The sequence below is a fragment of the Bubalus kerabau genome, chromosome 3 (genome assembly GCF_029407905.1).
Source record: "Bubalus kerabau isolate K-KA32 ecotype Philippines breed swamp buffalo chromosome 3, PCC_UOA_SB_1v2, whole genome shotgun sequence".
NCBI lineage: Eukaryota > Metazoa > Chordata > Mammalia > Artiodactyla > Bovidae > Bubalus > Bubalus kerabau.
In genome coordinates this window covers 125,790,226-125,815,148 of record NC_073626.1, presented here as the reverse complement: position 1 = coordinate 125,815,148, position 24,923 = coordinate 125,790,226, and the positions used below count along the sequence as shown (strand labels likewise).

At 39.6% G+C, this 24,923-nt stretch overlaps 1 protein-coding gene across 3 annotated transcripts in view; it reads right to left on the bottom strand.

Moving 5' to 3' along the window:
• Positions 1-1,190: 1,190 nt before the first annotated feature.
• Positions 1,191-24,923, bottom strand: part of EPB41L5 (erythrocyte membrane protein band 4.1 like 5) — a 163,467-nt gene continuing 139,734 nt past the window's right edge. For 2 of the 3 annotated variants that reach the window (XM_055572910.1, XM_055572912.1), the window contains exons 20-25: positions 23,797-23,861; positions 13,797-13,887; positions 11,825-11,899; positions 8,329-8,370; positions 7,830-7,951; positions 1,191-1,756 (exon numbers count right to left, since the gene is read on the bottom strand). In XM_055572910.1, coding sequence (XP_055428885.1) covers positions 1,690-1,756; positions 7,830-7,951; positions 8,329-8,370; positions 11,825-11,899; positions 13,797-13,887; positions 23,797-23,861 — 462 coding nt within the window. In that variant the 3' untranslated portion in view covers positions 1,191-1,689. The remainder of the gene's footprint in view (positions 1,757-7,829; positions 7,952-8,328; positions 8,371-11,824; positions 11,900-13,796; positions 13,888-23,796; positions 23,862-24,923) is intronic. The other variant, XM_055572911.1, reaches the window with a different exon arrangement.

The window sequence follows — 24,923 nt, the reverse complement described above, 5'->3', positions numbered from 1 at the left end:
ACACAAAGGTAATGGAATATTTTCAACAAACTAGTTCCAAAATCTAGAAAACATCTCAGTGACCAGAAACACAATCTTAACGTTCTACCTGCAGGGTCGTCAGTGTGCTGAAAACATAATATCCAGTCTGGCACATCCTGAGTCAAGTCCACAATCTCAGCCTAAGGGCTACAGGAGGTAGCCAACCAGAAGGGCAACTCCCTTTCCTTCAGCAAAACTGTTTGGTGCGAAGTAGTTTCCAGCCTCTACAGGTCCCAGGAACAGCACAGGAAGAAAACCCTCTCCAGGCAGACACAAGTGTGTGACTGCCTGAGCTGACTATGTTACAGGGAACCCACGACAGTCTAGACCAAGGAGTTTTAAAGATCTTAAAACTTCATTTTTTTTTTTTTATGGAGAACAGACATTAACACTCAATTAAGTTCTGGTTTCTGCGGGGCAGGAAACCAAAACCAGATTCCAAGAGGTATACTTTAACATCAGCCCTTGATAACAGGGATTAACGACAACTTCCCAACACGGTTTCCAGATCACCCTCATTCCCCACAGCAACTGAGGTTTACTTTACACATTCCAAAGTTTAAAAGCTAAAAGAGTATTTTTCTGGGTGTTGAAATTCTTTTCTCTATTTTCTATAATGAGCATATACCACCTTAACATCCAGAACTTTCTGTACAGATGCAAAGTAATGAGGAAATTAGAAAGAACCCCTTTAAACTAACACAAAACCCTAACATTCTCTCAATACCTGCATTTAGGTTCAGATGTGAATCCCCCTAACCCGATTCCCTATCTATCCTGGTATTTTTTCCTTCAGTTTACAAAATCTAAGTTTATTCAGCTTACATTAAAAAGAAATGGAGCCTTCATCCAAAGAGGTGCCCAGAAACTACTGTGCTCTCCTTCAGTCCCCGAGTCAACATGGTCTTCAGCCCCACACGGCCCAGGAAGAAGTCTGGGTGCCTGGAGGAAATGCCTCAGGGTCTCTGCAACCCTCCCCACCCCTTCCAGACCCGAAAGTGACAGGTGTGTGAGGGCCATGTAGACATGCTTCCTGAAGGGAGGCTGGGCTGAAAACACATGCCAGGCAACTGACTTTTCTGTAGTTTTTCTCAAGGTCTATGTAAACTTGAAGTGTTAAGACAGCCAGTCCAGCAAAAAGTCAAAAGTATGGGAAGCATCTGAAAATCCTCTGTATTCTAAAAACTTCTCTTTAATAGTCATTAATCTATCTAAATCCCCGATTTCCAGGCAATGCACAGAAAGGTACAATTTCTCAAGCAGGCATTCAAGGACATTCACCCTGATACCAGTGAGAGAAGTAACCTTTGCCAGGCTGATGATGACCACCAGGGACAGCCCACCCAAGGGGGCGTTGTGAATAGTCACAACCACTAGGTGGAGCCACAAGCTTGGAGGAATCCACAGGGAAAGGCAGTCCCACTGTTAGGAATTCACAACTTCAACAGAATCAGGGAAAGTAAAAGACTGTATTGCGTCACTTGGGCAAAAGTGTAGTGTAATTAGCCCTTCCAGGTGGACGGAAATGTAGCTGCTTTTTCACGGAACTGAACTCTAAACCAGGTGAGCTTTTTACCCACTAGTGCAGAACTGGCTCCAGCAGAAGTGGACTCTGGGATGGACGGCTGGCGGCCCGGCCTTGGGTCACAGGCACAGAGCGACCATCCCTCAGAGCTCAGTCGTCAGCAAACACTTCTGCTTCAAGGTGGCTTCTCCAGCTGAAGCTGGAGCAGAGCTGACAGGAAGAAAGAATGTGTTATTCAGTTTCTGAAAAATGAAAAGACAACCCTCCCACAAGAGAGCAACATGCATCTCCCCACCAGTGCCCCATAGAGCAAGGGGGACTGCCTTGTAAACCTAATTCAGCAATTTCACACAAGGTCATTTTCTAGATAACCAATGCTTTTTTCATCTTGAAATGGACTCTAAAAGACACTGATTTCCTCTACTTCCTTGAATAAAATACACTGAACAGACACCTAGTTTCTTGCTGAGTCACGGCTGTTACTAGAACATGGACGACACGGACAATGTGGTGAGCAGGATGGCCACACGCTCAAGAAGCAGCAGGGTTAGGGGGTCCTGTGCTCATGGCCTGGTGCCCGCAGCCCAGTCTGAGCTCAGGGACCACCTCCTCTGCTTGTTGGAGCTAAAGGAAGAGTAAAAATACTTGGTCTTTGGGACTTCCCTGGGGGTCTAGTAATTAAAACTCTGCATTTCCAGTGCAAGGGGTGAAGGTTTGACTCCTGGCTGGGGAACTAAGATCCCTCCTGCTATGCGGTACAGCCAGTAAATATTTTCTTAAAAGTGCGTGGGCTCTGCCTGAGGTGAAGATCATGGATGGAGGTGCAGAGACGTAACAGCACCTACTTCGGTTTCATAAAAACTGAAAACAGTATCAAAGTACCAAGGGCAGAGATTAATGTCAGAAGCACTAGCAAGACATATACATGAAAAAGCAATCAGCAGAGTGAAGCAGGCCTAGAAGGGATCCTGTGCGGATTCCCCTTCTCCATTTCTACCTGACAGAGACAACACTGCCAACTGGTTTCTCCTGGTGTTTCCCTTCATGTTTTGGATCTCGGCTTCATAAAGTGTGGTCCCTGGAACTTGTCAGAAATGCAAGTTCTCAGGCCCTGCTTCAGGCTCCCTGAACCAGAGACTCGGGGCAGCCCAGGGCCTGTGCTCTAAGCTGCCCTCTGGTGCTGCTACCTGCCGCACCTAAGGCATGCGGTTCCACAATGACACCCTGCCCCACGGTCCTCCCTTCCTATCTTTTCAACACAGTTTTAGAACAATTATGATCATGTTGACATTCAACGCTTGCTGTAATTACATAGATATTTTCACAACTCAGTCTAAGTGTATTGTATTTCCTCCCTTACGTAATCTGTTTTCCCTGGACTGAGTAACTGCCGTGTTTTTCACCGTAACTGCTTGCTCAGTGTCCAATACTTAGTTTCTAACAATTTATCCTTAACCTTGCAAACACACCATGGTTCTGCTCTCATGTAAGTTTTCTTTAATTTAGGGGTGGGCAATTTAGGGGTGGGTAATTCTGTGTTTTGTCATTTTCTCTTGGCAATATCCTTCCTGGAATGCTACGTCCTCTTCAAATTCGCACAGGATCCCTTCTAGGCTTGCTTCACTTTCCTCCTGGTAAATTCCTGCAACTGTTTCTTGAAGGTCCCATGGTTTCTTTCTGGGATAGTCATCCTGGTTTTTTTTAAACCTTCTATTTATTTTCAAATTTTAAACTTTTTATTTTATATTGGGGTATAGGAATTATAATCACTCTACTTTGATGGAACACATCCTCCAGTTAATTAGCTTCCTGACAAAAACCACCTTAGAAGCATATATTTTAGAAGAATTCTATGTTTTAAAATTTCTTTTTTTTTTTTTTTTGGCTATGTCATGTGGCATGTGGGAGAGCTTAGTTCCCTGACTAGGGACTGAACTCAGGCCCCGGCAGTGAAACCACCGAGGCCTAACCACTGAACCACCAGGGAACTCCTGAAAATGTCATTTCAATCTCACGCTGCATGGATAGTTTGGGTATAAAATACGAGGTGCAAACGATTCTTCTCCAGATTCTGCAAGCACTGCTCTATTTATTATCTCCTAGCTTCAGTAAAGTCTGCTATCATCTGATTATCAGTCTTTTTTAAGTACTCTTCTCCTGCCCTCTCTGAAGACCTACATCCTCTCTTAAATTTGATATTCTGAAATCTCATAATGTTCCATGGTGTCATCTATTTTCATTGTGTTACTGGATACCCACTGAGCTCCTTTAATCTAAAACTCAAGTACTTATGTTCTGGAAAAACCTTGATTCCTTTTTAAAATATTTTTGTCACTTTTATTTACTCTGTTCTTTCTTCTGGCTCTCCAGTGATTCACATATTGGACTTCCTAGACCAGTCCTCGAATTTTCTCTTCTGTCCCAATTTCCAGCTTTTTATTCTACCTTTTTGGAGATTTCCTGAATCTTATCTACCATGCATTCTTTGGATCTTATTTTTAACTTGGTTAGTAATTTCTGGGAATACTTTCTTCTTTTCTGTTCCTCTTCTTTTTTAATCTCCTGCTATTGTTGAGTGAATACAGTATCTTCTTTCTCACACTATCATTTTACAAAATTTTTGTTACTCATATTCCTTTATTTCCTCCTTGTTGCCTTTTCAAGCTGAACTGCTTTGGTCTTTCCTCACATACCTGATAATCTTTGGCTCTCTTCATATTTAAGAGGGAAGCAGTCTGTTCACACTTGAGCATGAAGCACTGGAATGCTGTCTGGAAACTGTATGTGTGGGCAAAATCCATTAACTACAGGCTTCCAAGATGAGTTTTTAGGCAGATTTCCTGGGATCTAAAAGTATCAGTCTCTCTGAGTCAGTCAGGTTTTCTAGAGTAATAAGCCTCTGAAGTAAGTTCTCATCTGAGACTTTTACATGTGACCCACAGCATTCTGGAAGCTGGAAACTGAACGACAGCTGGGGTTTCACACCTTGGCATGCAGGCACTGAGTTAACCTCTGTCTTCAGCTCTTCGGGGCCTTCTTCCCAACAGGGTCCCCAAATCCAGGGCCTCGCCTGCTCAGCTCCTCCAGAGGTGAGCCTCCAGAATCAGGGCAGTGTCAACAGCGTGGGGAGGGGAAATTCTAAATGGGTCTAGATGCTTTCAACCAAGTCTCAGGTTCTCAGCTCCGCCTGGACCATCTTCATGATATTTGGTCCCTTTACCTCCTGAGACTTTCCTCAGAGCTACAGTGAGAACATGCTTCTTACTTTTCCAATTTCCGCTCCCTCCCCATTTCAGGCTTAGACCTCAGTTTTCTCCTGTCCATCTATTTACCACTCCTCTGTCTTTTCACTGCTCCCCAAACTTTTTCGTTCTCTCCACTGCTGTTGTCTCCTCTCCTGTTTTAAGCCTTTAAAGTAAGATTTACATAGTGCAAGATGCAACACCAGCATCATTCTTTTAAACACGTTACTGATTATTACATTCACATGCTGAAGTGCACAAAGCAGCAGGAGTTTGTAGAATGAAGAACCGTCACACACTAGCCACACCTGTATCATCAGCACACAGATCAGGAAACAGAACATCACTAGGGCTCTGAAACTAGCTACCTCGAGAGGAATCATTGCTTGGTTCCTCGAGAGCTGGGCCTCTTTCTGAACTTTACTTTGCTCACCATTATTGTGGTACAGACACTATAAGACCAAACTTCCCAGCACTCGTACGTGACTTCCTCCCCTGAGCGTTGCAGGCCCTGTGATTTGCTTTAACCAACAGACTGGAACAAAAGTAACCGGTTCTCACCCCTGGGATTACAGTACAGACGGGGACTTGTGGGTGGCGGGCAAGTGTCCCAGTGCCTTCCTGGTTTGCTGGGTCTGCAGAAATAAAGGCTCCACGGCAAGTCCTGAGGGCAGCCTGTGGCTTCAAGTCAGCTAAAAATGGAGGCCCTTGGCCTGCAGTCCCTCAGGAACTGAATCCTGTCAGCAGAGCCTCCTCCACCTGATCCTTCAGCTGAGAGCCCAGTTCTGGTCAACTCCCCGACTGGCACCTGGGAGAGTCTACAGCAGAGGACACAGCTAAGTTGTATCCAGACTCCTGACCCACAGGGATGAGGTTACAGAAACCTGTGCTGTTTTAAGCTGCTAAATGTGTGGTAATATGTTACACAGCAATAAACACTTAATATAACTCAGTATAAGCAACTCACCAGTGATTCTCTGCCACAGTTGGTTCGTTAGTTTTCATTGCTCTAGTCTAGTATTTATATAGTTGACTGCTAATGGGTTTTTTAAGTTTTCAATTTTGACTATGATGAATACAGTTGCTATAAACATTTTTGTACATACCTTTAATGGGTGTATATCTGTATTTCTATTGAGTATGCACCTAAGAGTATTTTCAGCTTTCGTAGATACTGCCAAATCTATGTGCAACACAGTTATTTAAATTTAGAGTTTCTGTTGCCCTATGACTTCATCTCTACTTGGTATTACGTGTCTCTTTCACTTGAGCCATTTTACGTGTATGGAGTGGTATCACAGTGGCTTGAATTTGTATTTCTCAATGACTTGTCAAGAGGTACATCATCTAATGGTTTATCGGCCATCTGGATATCCTTCTTGTGAACTGCTTTTCAACTCTTTTGCCAATTTTTCTATTGAGCTGCATTTTTCTTGATTCACAAGAGTTCTTTATATATTCTGGATCAGTCCTTTGTGAGAGAGACAGAGTCAGAGAGAGGGGGAAGGGGCAGCTGTCTTCTCTACTGTGTGGCTTCTTTTTTGAGTGCTTGAAATTGTATCTGTTGATAAATAGAAGCTTTTTTGATACAATCCAAGTTGTCAATTTTTTCCTGAATGAGTATAGCATTTTATGACTTGTTTAAAAAATCTTTGCTTATTTCAAGGCCACAAGGATGTGTACTTATATTTTTTGCTAAAACCTTTATTTATGGACATTTCAGATTTTCAGTGCACTTACAATAGATTTTGGTGAGCAGTATGAGGCTGGGTCAAGATTAATTTTTTTCCCACAAGGATATTTAACTTGTCAGGCTGACTGACTGAGAGACCACTCTTTCCCTTCAGCACTGCACCATCATTTTTCATAAATCAGGGAACTGTATTTGTGTGGGTTTGCTTCTGGACTCGAGTGTTTCACTGACTTACTGTCATGTTTTCCTCATTAAGATCCTAACATATTATACTAGCTTCAGGTGTACTATCTGTTACTTTTAATCTAATTCCTTTATGATTATTTGCTTTGGGAAGGAATGGAGACAAGGCCCTGATGTCATCTGTGACTTAACATTTGGAATTCTATAAGCACTCACATTTTACTGTGTAAACTCAATTACAGAGAATTATTACCTGGCTCTCTGCAGGTAATCTCTAACTTTAACAGTGGGTACTACTAGTCATACAAATGTTTAGGGAAACAGGTCCCACATCCATCCTGTTCACAGCTCTCTTCAATGCCAGTTAGAAGTAATGCCTGGTGCCTAATATTCAATCAGTATTTGTTGAGTAAACAATTATATTAAAGACTACAGAGGTAAGACAACAATTTTAAAATGAACTATGAATTTCTCTCAAGTTAACCAACTCTAGTAACTTTTCCTTTATACTGAGAAAATTTTTTTTTTCTAAAGCATCTACTACAACTGATCTGCATTCTCAACACCAGGAAGATGTGAGAAACAGCAAACACACCCATGAAAAAGTCAGAGGTAAGAAATGAAGGCAAAATCTTTTGCAAAACAGGCACACTCTTGGTCCTAACAAAAGCTGAAGAATTACATGCTGAATAAAAGCTCTCTGAGTTCAGTTTCTGTTTGTGGCAAGCAATATGCTAGAATAAGCTTGCAACAAGCAGGCTTCAGTGAAAGCTACACCAGAGCCCTCACCTTGGGAATCCCCTGCCCTACCCTTATCTGCACCTCTTCCTCTGTATTGATGGACAACATAACAGTAAAGCATGATAGGAAAAGACAAATCAATTTTCAAAGAAATATAAAATTTTAAAGATAGCCCTTTTAACTTCTTTATCTAACAAAGACTTCCAATTAAAAAAAAATAAGATCTACTTCATAATTTTGTATAAAATTGCTACTGACAAGAAAAAAGAAAAAACACTACTCCAATTAACAGAGGAAGAGATTTATTCAGTTTCAATTAAGTTCAGGTAAAAAATGGACATTATTGCTTTAAATACAATTAATTTTATTATTTCTTTCCTCCTAACAGATGCCTAAGAAGTGCAACTGAGAAAGAATTCCTCACCTGGTCACGGCGTCCACCAAGAATGGCGCTGGGGGAGAGATGAGCTCTCTGCTGCCCAGCCCTTCCTTTCCAGTCAGGGAAAACCCATTTCCTGCAAGCCCATTAGGAAGGACAGTGCTCTGCTGAGAAAGACACACAACACGTCTGAGAGGAGGTGATCACACCTCCCTGACAACCAGCACTTCAGCTCCAAGCCATCTTCTCCAATAATTATGGCAATGGGGAGGATGTTTATGATCACAGCTGCTTTGTTTTTTGTTTTTCTTTTTTTGGTTTCCTTTTACCATCCTTCACATCAGATTTTTATTTTTATTTTTGTTAGCACCCTTACACATTTACAAACAGAAAAGTTAAATCACTAGTTTGAAGCCGGTAACTTTAATTAAAAGAACTTTGATGATGACCCCAGGTTTTCAAGGAAAAGAAAGAACCTGGTACTCCTTCAGGCCTCATTCTGTAAGGGGAACAGAAAGAAAAATTCTAAATATCATTAACTTACTGGCACAATCCAACGGGGCGTGATCACTGATGTTGAAGATACCTGAAAAAAATGTATATAGACATGTATTTATTTTTAGGGAAGATTGAATTTTTATAATTATACTGCTTTCTTCTGCGATCAAATGCATGGGTGGGGGGGTGGAATCTGAATGCTACTACTACTTTCAGGTCATTCACTAGGGATTTCCCCAATCCCCAGCGTTCAATTTAACATTTATTTTCTGAAATTTCATTTCAGTTCATTACAAATAATCACAGCCTTCTTGAACAGGGGACTGTGACTAATTCAAATGGAACAGGAAAAAAGAAAGTACACAGAAAAAAAATCTGTCTCTATACAGTCCATTTTCTAATTATGCATGCAGCAAACAGAATAAAAACACCCACACTACTACTGACTCATAGGGCCTTTGTTAGTCTTTTTAATGTTCGATTTTTTAGATCTCACTTTTATGTGTATAACAGTCATCTAATGAACTCCCAACTCTCCCTGTTTATGGAAACTCAGACTAGCCCTTGCACTGGTGACATTCTGATAAGAAAAAATTAATATAAGTCCAGGTCTTAGTAACCTAGGTAACTACCAAAAGAATAAAAATACAAAATAAAGGGACTTCCCTTGGTGGTCCAGTGGCTAAGACTCCATGCTTCCAATGCAAGGGGCCCAGGTTCTATCCCTGGTCAGGAAACTAGATCCCATATGCCACAACTAAGACAAGGCACAGCCAAATTAATAAAAAATAAATACTTTAAAAATATATAAAATATGACTTCCCCACCAATATTAAGAAATGAACTTTTAACCACAGAAAATCAAACAGAGAGAAAAGAAGTACAGTAAAAGTAAACAAAAAATGGTTTGGCACAAAGACGTCCTATAATAACAATAATTACAGTAAATATAAGTGGATTTAAACTCAATCAAAACATCGAGATTTTCAAATAAGATCGAAATAAAAAACAAGATCCAACAAAATGCTGTTCACAACAGGTCCACTTAAAACAAACAGATCCAAAATAACTGAAAATAAATTAATAGAAAAATCTATTTAAGGCAATTCAAACTTAAAGCTACATTATCAAATTTTTATCAATCAAAAGAGAAATAAAGAGAGTAAAAAAGGGGCAAAGAAGGACACTTTAAAGTGTCAAAAGGAGCTCAAGAAAGTATAATTACAATCAACAAACATGCATCTATCTTCAAAATATACACAAAATTGAAAGATCCAACAATAGGTTAAGAAATGGATTAACCAATAATTGCAGACAGAGATACTAAACACACCCCAGAAACTGACAGAATATTTGAGAGAATCAGCAGAATGACTACTGCAAATAACTCAGCAAGTTTCCTAAACACAAAATCAACTTACGAATTCAATAGTAAAAAATTAAATACCATTCACAACATCAACAAAACTATTAAGCATTTAGGATTTAACCTAACATAGAACAGAGAAGACTTGCAGAGGACATTTCAGACTATTCTCTGTTAAGTCCTAAATTCTTTAATGGGTAAAAAATGTTACTAGCAAAAGAACCATAAAGGGTCTGGAAATAACAAAAATAGGAAAACAAAAAATTTATATTGGGGAGACTACAACTACATAACTTTTAGGAGAAACAGGAAATCTTGGATGAGAAAAACATTATACTCTTGGCCAAGAAGATAATCACAAATATTATCAGTTCTTTCCTCAAGTTAATTTATGGATTCAATACAATCATAATTAAAACTTCAAAGGCTTTCAAGGGAGCAAAACTTGACAAAGTTATTCTAAAAACCATCTGAAAGAACTAACAATCAAAAACAGCAAAATATCAGCATAATGGTGCTGGACTGGCCTCATCACATATCAAAATCACTTAAAAAGCTCAATTTATTAGAAGAGTATTACAGTTCTAATAACTATAAATTAGTAAGTATAGTAGGAAAGCTTATATGCACAATCTAAAATGCATCATATTCAACATTTTTATTTAAAACAAAGAGAACACTTAAATTTGCAGGTAAGTAAAAATATACTAGTGATAGAAAATGCTTTTAATGAAATTCATTTTCATCACTGTATCACCCACCCACCTGTGAGAAAGCATAGACACACAATAAGTGTTCTGAGCTGGGCCCCAAGGATTCCTTCTTCAGCTTCAGGCTATTTTTTCATTAGTCTTAGAAGTTACCTCTTTTATCTGGTTAAAGGATTATTGTGGCCCAATACCGCCAACATCGCTTGTATTTTCTGTTTGTGCATCTGGTAAAGTCTCTGTGTTTACTGATATCAGCTGGTGGTTACTGGCCCACATCTGAACCCCCGGGAATGGTCAGAAATGCAGCTTCTCAGGCTCCACCCCACACATACCATGTCAGAAACTCCGAGGGTGGAGACCAGTGGTCTGTGCTTTCTTACGCTCTCCAGTGATGCACACACACACCTGAGTACCACCTGAACTCCTAAGCCTTCAGGTGATGTCACAGCAGTCCTAGTACATGAGTCATTAAGCACTAAATGAGGCTTCTGTGTACCTTCCATCCCAACTAGTCTCCATGTCTCTGGAGGGAAGGGACTGTTTTTTATTTGTATCATGCTCACAGTTGGACATGACTTAGCATGCACACACAGTACTTAACACAGTACCTCCCAAACTCAAATAAAGATCGGGAGGAGGGTTCAGGATGGGGAACACATGTATACCTGTGGCGGATTCATTTTGATATTTGGCAAATCTAATACAGTTATGTAAAGTTTAAAAATAAAATAAAATTAAAAAAAAAAAAAAAAAAAAAAAAAAAAAGATCAATGTGTTTAATGTCAACCATTCTTATGATTCCATCTTTCTGTAAATGTTTTATTTTTAAATTAAAATTCTTTATTGTCTGAACTCTTTAGAAGCTGGTTTACCCCCACATGTTCCTCTCATGCTGTTTAATAGGATGATGTTACAAAAAGAGCTTCCCTGGTAGCTCGGCTGGTAAAGAACCCTCCAGTAATGTAGGAAACCCCAGTTTAACTCCTGGGTTGGCAGGATCCCCTGGAGGAGGGATAGGCTACCCACTTCAGTATTCTTGGGCTTCAGTAGTGGCTCAGATGGTAAAGAATCCACCTGCAATGTGGGAGACCTGGGTTCAATCCCTGGGTTGGGAAGATCCCCTGGAGAAGGGAATGGCTACCCATTCCAGTATTCTTGCCTGGAGAATTCCATGGATAGAGGAGCCTGGCAGGTTACAGTCCATGCGGTTGCAAAGAGTCAGACACAACTGAGGGACTTTCAGTTTAGTTACAAATAGGTTCACAGTTAACATGTGGTTATGTAATGACACACAGATTCAAGTTGGCAGAACTTAGTATAGAAAAGCAATGCTACGTGGTTACTGAAATATAAATTTATGAAATGAAAAGTCTTACTAAATTATAGACAAGGTAAAAATTGGAATCTAGCAGGGACAATTTCAAACAGAAATATGTTTCCATCTTCCTGTTTTAAAGCATCTTTACCTGAGGTGTGGTTGTGTAGTCAAGGAGATTCTCAGTTAGAGACAACAGCAAGGCATCCAGTTCATCTGTAGCATCCTGTGGAAGACAAGATACACAGATGTCAAATGACCCATTAATCACCAAACGGCTTTTTCCATATCCTTGCAGTGTATAATTTGGACCCATGCCTGGTTGGTGTTAATCTTGAAACAAATGGGGACATTCAGGAGCCATAGTTATCAGTGATTTCACTTGTGTTGGAGGGAACCTAGCCTACAGTCAGAACTTTAAAACACTAAAGAGTTTTGTGAATTTTCATACATTTATTCCTTCTGGTAAGGCAAGACTTGGGTAGGGTTTAGGACTGTCCTGGCTCTCAGCTCTTGAACTAGAGAATAGAGGTAAAAGGTTCAGCCAGCAAGGAGCCAGCAAGTTAAGAGAGGCCTGAAGTCCCAGTGCTTCTTTATTCACACGTGTGGGTGCTCTAATGTTCACAAAGGAGTATAATGCAAATTTCCCCCATAAACATTATTTGATACTTTTGTCTAATCAATATTTGAAGCACCTTATACAAACAGAGTTCTGTACAGCAGTGTGTGTGTATGTGTTGGGGGGATGCATAGGAAGAATGTTAAAAGGATAAAAGATGAAACTCCAGTCTGGAAATAAGAGCATTAAGTACCCAGGGTGTACCCTTTATTTATACATTTCTGTCTGTCTGTCCTCAGGCCATGGTACATCGCCAGTTCAGTGTTAACTGAATTTTAATCCCACATATGAAGTAACTGTCCTCTCCCTTCTCATAGCTCCCTCCTCCTATCCCACTGCTTCTTACCCTGTGTGACCTGGTGAGCCCTGAAAGAGCCTGTGCATATCTCCACCACAACATATTAAAATCCTCTCTCCAAGTGTACTATAAAGCAGTTTGAAAGAAGAGGTCATGTTTCAGTCGTTTTTTAATTTTCAAAGCCTAGCATGCTATCCTGGTACACAATATGCAATAAATCTGGGGGACAAATGTCCTTCTCTGTTCCAAAACACATCTGAGGTTCCACCTAATGATTTTCAATGATCAAATATGTTAATATATCATTTTAGGATTTTAATTAGCAGAAAGGAATCTCCAGATTGAAAATATTTTAGGTTCCTTTTTTAAAACATCAAAGTTTTTTTGACTAGTGGGAATACAGGTAATTGCTAATTTTTTTCTTTTTATAAAATATTAGGTAGATTTCTATGATAAATGTGCTTATGCAATACAAGAACAAATGGTAACTGTTCATTTAAAAAAATAACTTGTTGTTTAAATTGCAAATTAAAACATTCCCAGAGCAATGAACTGGGTTTCTATGATTTCTGAACTCGTAAGGGTGTGTGGGGCTTCCCAGGTAACTCAGTGGTAAAGAATCCGCCTGCAACGCAGGAGACGCAGCTTTGATCCTTGGGTCAGAAAGATCCCCTGGAGAAGGAAATGGGAAAGCACTCCAGTTTTCTTGCCTAAAAAATCCCACCGACAGAGGAGCCTGGTGGGCGAGAGTTCATGGGGTTGCAAAAAGACTCAGACACAAGTTAGCAACTAAACAACATTTGTTTGTGTGTGACAAGTGGATACAAGAAAGGTAGGATTTGAGATAAGCTGGTTATAACACAACACAATCTCAGAGTGTTACTTCTGATCAATCAATACTTATTTGCTGCCTACTATGTGCAGTGTTCTGTTTCAGACATTAGAGAAGTAGAGTCAGCATACAAAAACCAAAAATAAGAGATCATCTAAAAAAACAAAACAACAACAAATAACTCAAAAATGGAGAAGAAACCCTGAGCTACTCTTGGATTTGATAATAGGATTCTCCCTAGAGAAGTGAGGTTCAGTGCTTTTTTCACAGCTTACGTTCTGGTGTCCATCAGAACTCACCAGATGTCCTGTATAACCAAGATTCAACTCAGCAGAATGTGAGGAGAAACCTTAAAAAGTGGCAGTGATTGTTACCTTTAGAGCAGACCCACTTTCTGCAGGTGTGGTTCGCATCAGAGCCAGAGAGTCTCCACGGACGGGCACAGTGTTCTCATTTAATTCAGCACTAGGAAGAGAAAGGTATGTTCACATCATGGAGGACTGACAGACGTGACACTGGGGTCACAAGCAGCCTCCTCAGGAAGAAGAAAAACGAACTCTTCAATTAGAAATTAGTCCTGCTTTTCAACACACAAACTATCAAAAAGTGATATCAAGAAAATAATCCCATTTAAAATTGCACTAATAATAATAAAATATCTAGGAATAAACCTAATCAAGGAGGTAAAAGACCTTTATTTTGAAAACTATATTCTGAAAACTGATGAAAGAATCTGAAGATGATGCAAAGAAATGGAAAGATATCCCATGTTCATGTCTTAGAAGAATTAATATTAGCAAATGTCCACACTATCCAAAGCTATCTACAGATTTAATGCAATTCCTATCAAAATGCCTATCAGGCCTTTTCGCAGAACTAGGACAAGTAATCCTAAAAAATAGATGGAAACACTGTCGTTGTTGTTCAGTTGCTCAGTCTGACTCTTTGCGACCCCATGGACTGTAGCACTACGCCAGTCTTCCCTGTCCTTCACCATCTCCCTGAGTTTGCTCAAACTAAGGTCCATCAAGTCATGATGCCATCCAACCATCTCGTCCTCTTTCATCCCCTTCTCCTCCTGCCTTCAATCTTTCTCAGCATCAGGGTCTTTTCTAATGAGTCAGTTCTTCTCATCAGGTGACCAAAGTATTGGAGCTTCAGCTTCAGCATCAGTCTTTCCAATGAATATTCAGGACTGATCTCCTTTAGGATGGACTGGTTAGATCTCCTTGCAGTCCTAGGGACTCTCAAGAGTCTTCTCCAACACCACAGTTCAAAAGCATCAATTCTTCGGCACTCAGCTTTCTTTATGGTCCAACTCTCACATCCACACATGACTACTGGAAAAACCATAGCTTTGAGTATACGGAACTTGTCAGTAAAGTAATGTCTCTGCTTTTTAATATGCTGTCTATGTTGGTCATAGCTTTTCTTCCAAGGAGCAAGCGTCTTTTAATTTCATGGCTGCAGTCACCATCTGCAGTGATTTTGGAGCCCAAGAAAATAAAGCCTCTCACTGTTTCCACTGTTTCCCCATATACTTGCCATGAAGTGATGGAATTTCATGTGATCTTAGCTTTTTGAATGTTGAGTTTAAAGCCAGCTTTTTCACTCTCCTCTTTCACTTTCATCAAGACGCTTTTTTAGTTCCTTTTCATTTTCTGCCATTAAAAAAGGTGGTATCATCTGCATATCTGAGGTTATTGGTATTTCTCCCAGGAATCTTGATTCCAGTTTCTGCTTCATTCAGTCTGGCATTAGGCATGATGCACTCTGCATATAAGTTAAATAAGCAGGGTGACAATAAACAGCCTTGACGTACTCCTTTCCCAATTTGAAATCAGTCCATTGTTTCATGTCTGGTTCTGCTGCTTCTTGATCTGTATACAGGTTTCTTAGGAGGTAGGTAAGGTGGTCTGGTATTCCCATCTCTTTAAGAATTTTCCACAGTTTGTTGTGATCCACACAGTCAAAGGCTTTAGCATAGTCAATGAAGCAGAAGTAGATGTTTTTCTGGAATTCTTTTGCTTTTTATATGATCCAATGGGTACTGGCATTGGATCTGGTTCCTCTGCCTTTTCTAAATTCAGCTTGAATATCTGGAAATTCTTGGTTCAGGACTGTTGAAGCCTAGCTTGGAGAATTTTCAGCATTACTTTGCAAGAATGTGAAATTAGTGCAATTGCGTGGTAGTTTGAACATTCTTTGGCATTGCCTTTGGGATTGGAATGAAACCTGACCTTTTCCAGTCCTGTGGCCACTGCTGAGTTTTCCAAATCTGCTGGCATATTGAGTGCAGCACTTTTACAGCATTATCTTCTAGGATCTGAAATAGATCAGCTGGAATTCCATCACCTCCACCAGCTTTGTTCACAGTCATGTTTCCTAACGTCCACTTGACTTTGCACTCCAGGATGTCTGGCTCTAGGTGAGTGATCATACCATTGGGTTTATCTGGGTCATTAAGATCTTTTTTGTATAGTTCTTCTGTATATTCTCATCACCTCTTCTTAATATCTTCTGCTTCTGTTATGCCCATACTGTTTCTGTCCTTTATTGTGCCCATCTTTGCATAAAATGTTCCCTTGGTATCTATAATTTTCTTGAAGAGATCTCTACTCTTTTCCATTCTATTGTTTTCCTCTATTTTTTTGCATTGATCACTGATGAAGGCTTTCTTATCTCTCCTTGCTGTTCTTTGGAACTCTGCATTCAGATGGGTTTATCTTTCATTTTCTCCTTTGCCTTTTGCTTCTCTTCTTTTCTTAGCTATTTGTAAGGCCTCCTCAGACAACCATTTTGCCTTTTTGCATTTCTTCTTCTTGGGGATAGTTTTGATCACTGCCTCCTGTACAATGTTACGAACCTCCGTCCATAGTTCATCAGGCACTCTGTCAGATCTAATCCCTTTAATCTATCTGTCTCTTCCATGGTATAATCATAAGGGATTTGATTTAGGTCATACCTGCATGGTCTAGTGGTTTTCCCTACTTTCTTCAATTAAGTCTGAATTTTGCAATAAGGAGTTCATAATCTGAGCCACAGTCAGCTCCCAGTCTTGTTTTTGCTGACTGTATAGTGCTTCTCCATCTTCAGCTGCAAAGAATATGATCAATCTGATTTCAGTATTGACCATCTGGTGATGTCCATGTGTACAGGCATCTCTTCTGATGTTGGAAGAGGGTGTTTGCTATGACCAGTGTGTTCACTTTGCAAAACTGTTTGTCTTTGCCCTGCTTCATTTTGTACTCCATGGCCAAATTTGCCTGTTATTCCAGGAATCTCTTGACTTCCTACTTTTGCATTCCATTCCCCTGTGATCAAAAGGACATCTTTTTTTGGTTTTAGTTCTAGAAGCTCTTGTACGTCTTCACAGAACTGTTCAACTTCAGCTTCTTTGGCATTAGTGGTTGGGGCATAAAATTTATATGGAAATTTAGATGAAGGACTCCAAATCGCCAAAGTAATCAAGAAAAAAAGAATACAGCTAGAGGAATCACACTCCCTGACTTCAAGCTATACCATAAAGCTACAGTAATCAAAATAGTATAGTATTGGCATAAAAACAGACACATAGATCAATGGAACAGAATAGAGAGCCCAGAAATAAAGCCATGCACTTTTGGTCAATTAAACCAAAATAAAGGAAGTAAGAACATACAGTAGGGAAGAGACAGTCTTTTCAATAACAGCAGCTGGAAACCTGGACAGCTGTATGTAAAAATGAAATTAGAACATCTCATACCATATACAAAAATAAACCCAAAACAGATTAAAAAAATAAAGGTAAGACCAGAAACTATAAAACTAGTAGAAAATACAGGCAGAACGCTCTTTGACATAAAATGTACCAATATTTTTTTTGGATCTGTCTCAAAGCAAAGGAAACAAAAGCAACAATATAAACAATGAGATATAATAAAACTTAAAAGCTTTTGTAGTGCAAAGGAAACCACTGACAAAATGAAGATAACAGAATGAAAAAAATATCTACAAATGATATGACCAATATGGGGTTAATACTCAAAACACATAAATGGTTCAAACATCTCAATATTTAATAAAAATAAATAAACCAATTAAAAGTGAGCAGTGGGGGGGAGTGGGCAAAGGATGTGACAGACATTTTTCCAAAGAAGATATATACAAATAGACAACAGGTACATGAAAAGATGCTCAACATCACTGCTCATTAGGGAAATGCAAACCAAAACCACAATGAGACATCACCGCACACCTGTTAGCATGGCTATCACCAAAAAGAACATAAAGAACAAACACTGACAAGAATGTGGGAATTCCCTGTTGGTGGAAATTCCCTGTTGGTGGGAATGGAAGCTGTTGCAGCCACTATGGAAAACAGTATAGCAGCTCCTCAAAAAAACCAAAATTGAACTACTACATGATCCAGCAATTCTGAGTGTATATCTGAAGAAAAAAAACCACTAATTTAACAAGATATGTGCCCTCCCCCAGTGTTTATAGCAGGGTTATTTACAATAACTAAGATATAGAAGTGACCTAAGTGTTCATCAAGATGAATGGATAAAGAAAATGTAGTGTGTATATATGTAATGGAATATTACTCAGCTATAAAAAGAATGAAAATTTGCAACAACATGGATGCACCTAGAGGGTATTATGTTTAGTGAAATAGGTCAGACAGAGAAAGACTAATACTGTATTTTATCACTTACATGCGAAATCTAAAAAAATAAACAAACAAATGAATATATAAGTGAAGTAAGTCAGAAACAAATTTGCAGATATAGAGAACTAGAGGTTACCAGTGAAATGAGCTAAGTGAGGAGGGGGTAGATAGTGCTAGGAAATCAATAAACAGAAACTACTATGTATAAAAGACGCTTACTCTTTGGAAGGAAAGTTATGACCAACCTAGACAGCATATTAAAAAGCAGAGACATTACTTTGCCAACAAAGGTCCGTCTAGTCAAGGCTATGGTTTTTCCAGTAGTCATGTATGGATGTGAGAGTTGGGCTATAAAGAAAGCTGAGTGCCAAAGAATTGATGCTTTTGAACTGCGGTGTTGGAGAAGACTCTTGAGAGTCCCTTGGACTGCAAGGAGATCCAACCAGTCCATCCTAAAGGAGATCAGTCCCGGGTGTTCACTGGAAGGACTGATGTTGAAGCTGAAACTCCAATACTTTGGCCACCTGATGGGAAGAGCTGACTCATTTGAAAAGACCCTGATGCTGGGAAAGGTTGAAGGCAGGAGGAGAAAGGGACAACAGAGGATGAGATCGTTGGATGGCACCACCGACTCAATGGACATGGTTTGGGTAAACTCTGGGAGTTGGTGATGGACAGGAGGCCTGGTGTGCTGTGGTCCATGGGGTTGCAGAGTTGGACATGACTGAGCAACTGAACTATGTATAAAATACATAAGTTACAAGAATATAAATATAACCAATAATTTATAATAAATGTAAAAATAGAATATAATCCATAAAAATATTTAATCATTACATTGTACACCTAAAACAAATATAATATTGTAAATCAATGAATAAGAATCCGGAGGCCAAACCGAAAAAATAAAAAAAGAGAGAGATTAGTCCTATGTAGTTTACACTGCTACAAAACACAGAAAGCAGATGAAAAAATTCTTATGACATATGTGTATACGGAAGAACATGTACAATGTTAATTTGTAACAAGCATTTGTCCTTTAGTAAAAGAATGAATATACTGTGGCAGTTAAAATGAAGAAACCGTGGGCTTCTCTGGTGGTCCAGTGGTTAGGAATCTGCCTTGAAATGTAGGGAACACCAGTTTGATACCTGATCCAGGAAGATCCCACATGCCACAGAGCAACAAAGCCCATGTGCCACAACCATTGAGCCTATGTTCTAGAGTCTGAGAGTCACAACTACTGAGCCCATGCTCTACAACAAAAAAAGCCACTGTAGTGAGAAGTCTGTGCACCACAACTAGAGAGCAGCCCCCACTCACTGCAATTAGAGAGAGCCCAGGTGCAGCAATGAAGACCCCCAACAAGACCAAAAATAAATAAATAAATCTTCCAATGTCAGTGGGAACGTAAACTGATACAGCCACTACAGAAGACAGTATCAGTTCAGTTCAGTTCAGTAGCTCAGTTGTGTCCGACTCTTTGCAACCCCATGAATCGCAGCACGCCAGGCCTCCCTGTCCATCACCAACTCCTGGAGTTCACCCAGACTCACGTCCATTGAGTCAATGATGCCATCCAGCCATCTCATCCTCTGTCATCCCCTTCTCCTCCTGCCCCCAATCCCTCCCAGCATCAGGGTCTTTTCCAATGAGTCAACTCTTCCCATGAGGTGGCCAAAGTACTGGAGTTTCAGCTTTAGCATCATTCCTTCCAAAGAAATCCCAGGGCTGATCTCCTTCAGAATGGACTGGTTGGATCTCCTTGCAGTCCAAGGGACTCTCGAGAGTCTTCTCCAACACCACACTTCAAAAAGCATCAATTCTTCAGCACTCAGCTTTCTTCACAGTCCAACTCTCACATCCATACGTGACCACTGGAAAAACCAGAGCCTTGACTAGACAGACCTTTGTTGGCAAAGTAATGTCTCTGCTTTTGAATATGCTATCAAGGTTGGTCATAACTTTCCTTCCAAGGAGTAAGCGTCTTTTAATTTCATGGCTGCAGTCACCATCTGCAGTGATTTTGGAGCCCCAAAAAATAAAGTCTGACACTGTTTCCACTGTTTCCCATCTATTTCCCATGAAGTGATGGAGATTGTTTAAAAAACTAGGAATAAAACTACCATATGACCCAGCAATACCACTTCTAGGCATATACCTGAGGAAACCAAAATTCAAAAAGACATGTGTACCCCCAATGTTCACTGCAGCACTATTTACAATAGCAGGACACGGAAGCAACCCAGATGTCCAGCAATAGATGAATGGATAAAGAAGTTGTGGTACATAAATACAATGGAATAGTACTCAGCCGTAAAAGGAACACATCTGAGTCCATTCTAATCAGGTGGATGAACCTAGAGCCTATTACACAGAGTGAAGTAAGTCAGAAAGAGAAAAACAAATATTGTATATTAATGCATATATATGGAATCTAGAAAGATGGTACCAATGAACCTATTGGCAGGGCAGCAATAGAGATGTAGACATGGATAACAGACTTATGGACATGAGTGGCAGGGAGGAAGAAGAGTGTGAGACAAATGGAGACAATAGCATGGAACCATATACACTATCATATAAAATAGACAGCCAATGGAAATTTGCTGTATGACTCAGGGAACTCAAACCAGGGCACTGTAACAACCTACAGGGGTAGGGGAGGTGGGAGGGAGGGTCAAGAGGGAGGATACATATGTACATCTATGGCTAATTTATGTTGATGTATGGCAGAAACCAAAGCAATATTATAAAGCAATTATCCTTCAATAAAAAATAAATACAATTTTTAAAAAAGAATATGAAGAAACCATGGATAATTTTTTAAAATTCAGATATATCAAAACAAAAACCACTGAATTGTACACTGTAAATGGGTGAACTGCATTGCATAGTATTTGAATTGTATCTTAATAAAGCTGTTACTACAAAAACAAATGATCTGAACAGAAATTTCTCCAAAGCAGAAAAAATGTTCAATATCATTATTTTTTTTAAATTGGAGGATAATTGCTTTACGATGTTGTATTGGTTTCTGCCATACAATAACATCATTACTCTTTAGGTAAATGAAAATTAAAACCACAAAGGGTTTTGTGGTTCATACTCACTGGGATGGGTATAATTTTTAAAATGGAGAATAATAAACACTGGCGAGGATACTGAGAAACAGTATCTCAGATACTGAGAAACAGAAATGATCATACATTGCGGATGGGACTGGAAAATGCCACAGCTGCCTTGGAAGATAGTTTGGCAGGTCTTCAGTAAGCTAAAAATAGTTACCACATGACTGAGCAACAACCCTCCTGGGCACATATTAAAGAAAACTGAAAGCAAGTCTACAAATTTTTTGTATGTAAATGTTCAAGAACCACCTTATTCAAAATAGCCACAAAGTAGAAATAACAAGGGCTTCCCAGGTGGCTCAGTGGTAAAGAATTCACCTGCCAGTGCAGGAGAGGCAGCTTCCATCCCTGGGTTGGGAAGATCCCCTGGAGAAGGAAACGGCAACCCACTCCAGTATTCTACCCTGGGAAATCCCATGCACAGAGGAGCCCAGCAAGGTACAGTCCATGGGGTTGCAAAAAGACTTGGACATGACTTAGTGATTAAACAACAAACAACGGAAATATCCATCGACACATGGATAAACAAAATATGGCATATCTACACAATCGACTATTATTCAGCTATGAAGTACCAAAACATGCTACATGGGTACACCTTGAAAACATTATGCTAAATGAAAAAAGTCAGACATATTTGTATATATTTGTACAATTCCCGTTACATGAACCATCCAAAGCAGGAAAATCCAGTACAGGCAGAAAGCAGATGGGTGGTAGCCAGGTGCTGGACGAGGAAGTAGAGTGACTCATACAGGGAGAATGCTTCTTTTAGGTATGATGACAGTATTATGGAATTAATAGTGGTAAGGGTTGCACAACTCTGTCAAAGTACTAAAAAGCACTAAATTGCACACCTATAAAGTATAAATGCACAGGAACAATAACTTTATAAAAAAGATAAAAGAAAAATGATCTAAATCTACTATAGCAAAATAGGAAAATGTGACAAAGCTTGACAGCTGGTGCACAGATATGTATTATGCAATCTCTAAAGCTTTCTGTATGCCTGAAATATTACCTTTTAGAAAAGGGGTACAGCAATTTTTAAAAAGTCTAGTATGGCAAGGAGAAGAAAAATCAGAGTAACTGAAAAGGAAAAGACCCAGAAACAGACCCAAGTATATATAAAAGTATATAAGAACGTGAGTATTCTTTAAAGCAGGGGTCCCCAACCTCTGGGATCTAATGCCTGATGATCTGAGGCAGAACTGATGTAATAATAATAGAAATAAAGTGAACAATAAATGTAATGTGCTTGAATCATCCCGAAACCATCCCCCCTACCCCTGGTTCATGGAAAAATTGTCTTCCATGGAACCAGTCCCTGGAACCAAAAAGATTAGGGATTTCTGCTTTAAAGGATCCATCTCAAATGCTGGAAGGAAAATAGATGATCAAAACACCAACAGCCATGAAGAAAAATAAATCTGGAAGTTGGATATTCTAACATCTTTCTAGCTTCGGTGAAATTTCTGATAAACAACTGGGTAGTTACATCTTCATTATTCCCCTCTTTGCAAAAAGTTCATGATGAGTTTATGATGAGGTTCCTCTTAAAGGCTTCAGTAATAACAGTAGTATTAAAAATGTTGTGGGCAAGGGACTTCCCTGGTGGTCCAGTGGTAAAGAGTCCACCTTGCAAGGAAGGGGACTCAGGTTTGATCACTGGTTAGGGAACTAAGACCCCACATGCCACAGGGCAACTGAACCCATGTGCTGCAACTACTGAAGCCCACAGACCGCAACTAGTGAGTCCATGTGCTGCACTGAAAGACCCCGCCTAACCAAAGACCCCTCATGCTGCAACTAAGACCCTATGCAGCAAACTAAATAAATAAATAACTTTTAAATGATGTGGGAAAACTGATTCATTAGGATTAATTAAAAGGTTAAGCTGGAATCCCAGTTGTACCCTGATCACCAGTGAGTAAGTTTGCTGAGTACTAACTGTAAAGTCCTCTATACAAAACATGCACTTAAGTGTTATGTTGATGACAGCACCTGGAACTGAACAGCATTAATCAGAATATTCACTTAACAATGTTTAACACCAACTAAGCACAGAACACTGGATACACAGAGATGAACGAAACAAACTGGCATAGAGCAGGGGGCAGAAATCTAGTAAGATAAATAAATGGTGTAACAGTCAACAAGAAAAGACAGGCAGAAAGAACTCAGAGGGGGCTGTAAAGACACCTGCGTGCGTCACGTGAGAGCCTGCAGAAACAAAGTTTATAGAAACAACCCACTGTGTTGACAGGATGGTACCAAGACAGCCGCCACACCTGAGAGATATTGCAAATACTCCTCACCAGGTACCTTACAACATTAAAAATATCTTCAAAGGTTTCAATCAGATGAAGAAGAATGAGAATGAAAAAAGACTAATTAGGAGTATCTTCAAATGATCTACAAGTAGGGCTTAAGAAGCTATGTATTAATGGATAGAAGAGTGAGTCAAACTATCTTTCAAATAGATATTCTGAAACCATGTAGTCACAGACTTGAAAAGAGGGGAAAAAAAAGTACCCCCCAAAGATAGGTTAAGAGGAAGAGTATTCAGTATCCATCTCCCCAACACTCTACCTGTCTGTGGAAGCATCCTGAACACTGGCATTTTTATGACTTAATAAGCGATCTTCTCTTGTAACCTAAGAAAAGGAAATCACAAAAATTAAATCTCTATCGATGATACTAAAGTAAGAAGAAATTTATATTCCTTTGTAGTAAAAATAGAAATACCAGTTTGCTTCTGTTCTAGAAAGGGGTAATCACACCTCATCCATGGAAATATCAGTTAACTGCACCCAGTGCAGTCCTATTCACACCTGAACTCATACACCAAGTGCCCATTTCAATACATAGCTATGCAAATCCATACACTTTACTAGACAGCTCTCCGTGATTTAAGACACCACCTGTATGTTGGTCAATATACACAGAATCCAAAAAGATTCAATGCCAGAGTTTTTCAAATTTATCAAAAGAAGAAATAGATGTTAAGCTATGTATTTGGCCTTTTATTTTTCCCTGAATATTTCAGAAGAGAATTCTAAAAAAATCTTCCTGAAGAAGTCAGTTTTTCCCTTAATTTTATTGAGGTATCATTTACATATAGCAAAATGCCACACATTTTAAATGTATGATGATGAATTCTGAAAAATATACAGGAGTACCTAATCAACACTGCAATCAACATACATAACATGTCCCCTGCCCCTAAATGTTCCCTTGAGGTTTCCAATGCAATCCCATCAAAAACGCATACACGTAGCCAGCCGTGATCTGTACTGGTTTCTTTTGGCCTGCAGGCTTTTGTTGCTGCATGTAGGTTTTCTCTAGCTGCTGACCATGGGCTACTCTTCGCTGCACTGCATGGACTTCTCATTGTGGTGGCTTCTCTTGTGGAGCACAGGCTCTAGGTATGTGGGCTTCAATAGCTGCAGCAGTATAGCTTCATATAGATGAGTTTGTAACACCTGTCTTCTGTGCTGCCCTCTTTAGAGAGGCATGATGTTTCTGAGGTTCACCCATGGTGTTGCATGCATCAACACATTCCTTTTTATGTACTGAGTAGCTTTCCACTTTACAGATATAGCCCGTTTATCTGTTTCCTTGCTGATGGACATTTGGATCGCTTCTAGTTTTTACCTATTACAAACAAAGATGCCAGAAGCATTCATGTACCAATATCTGTATGAACCTATGTTTTC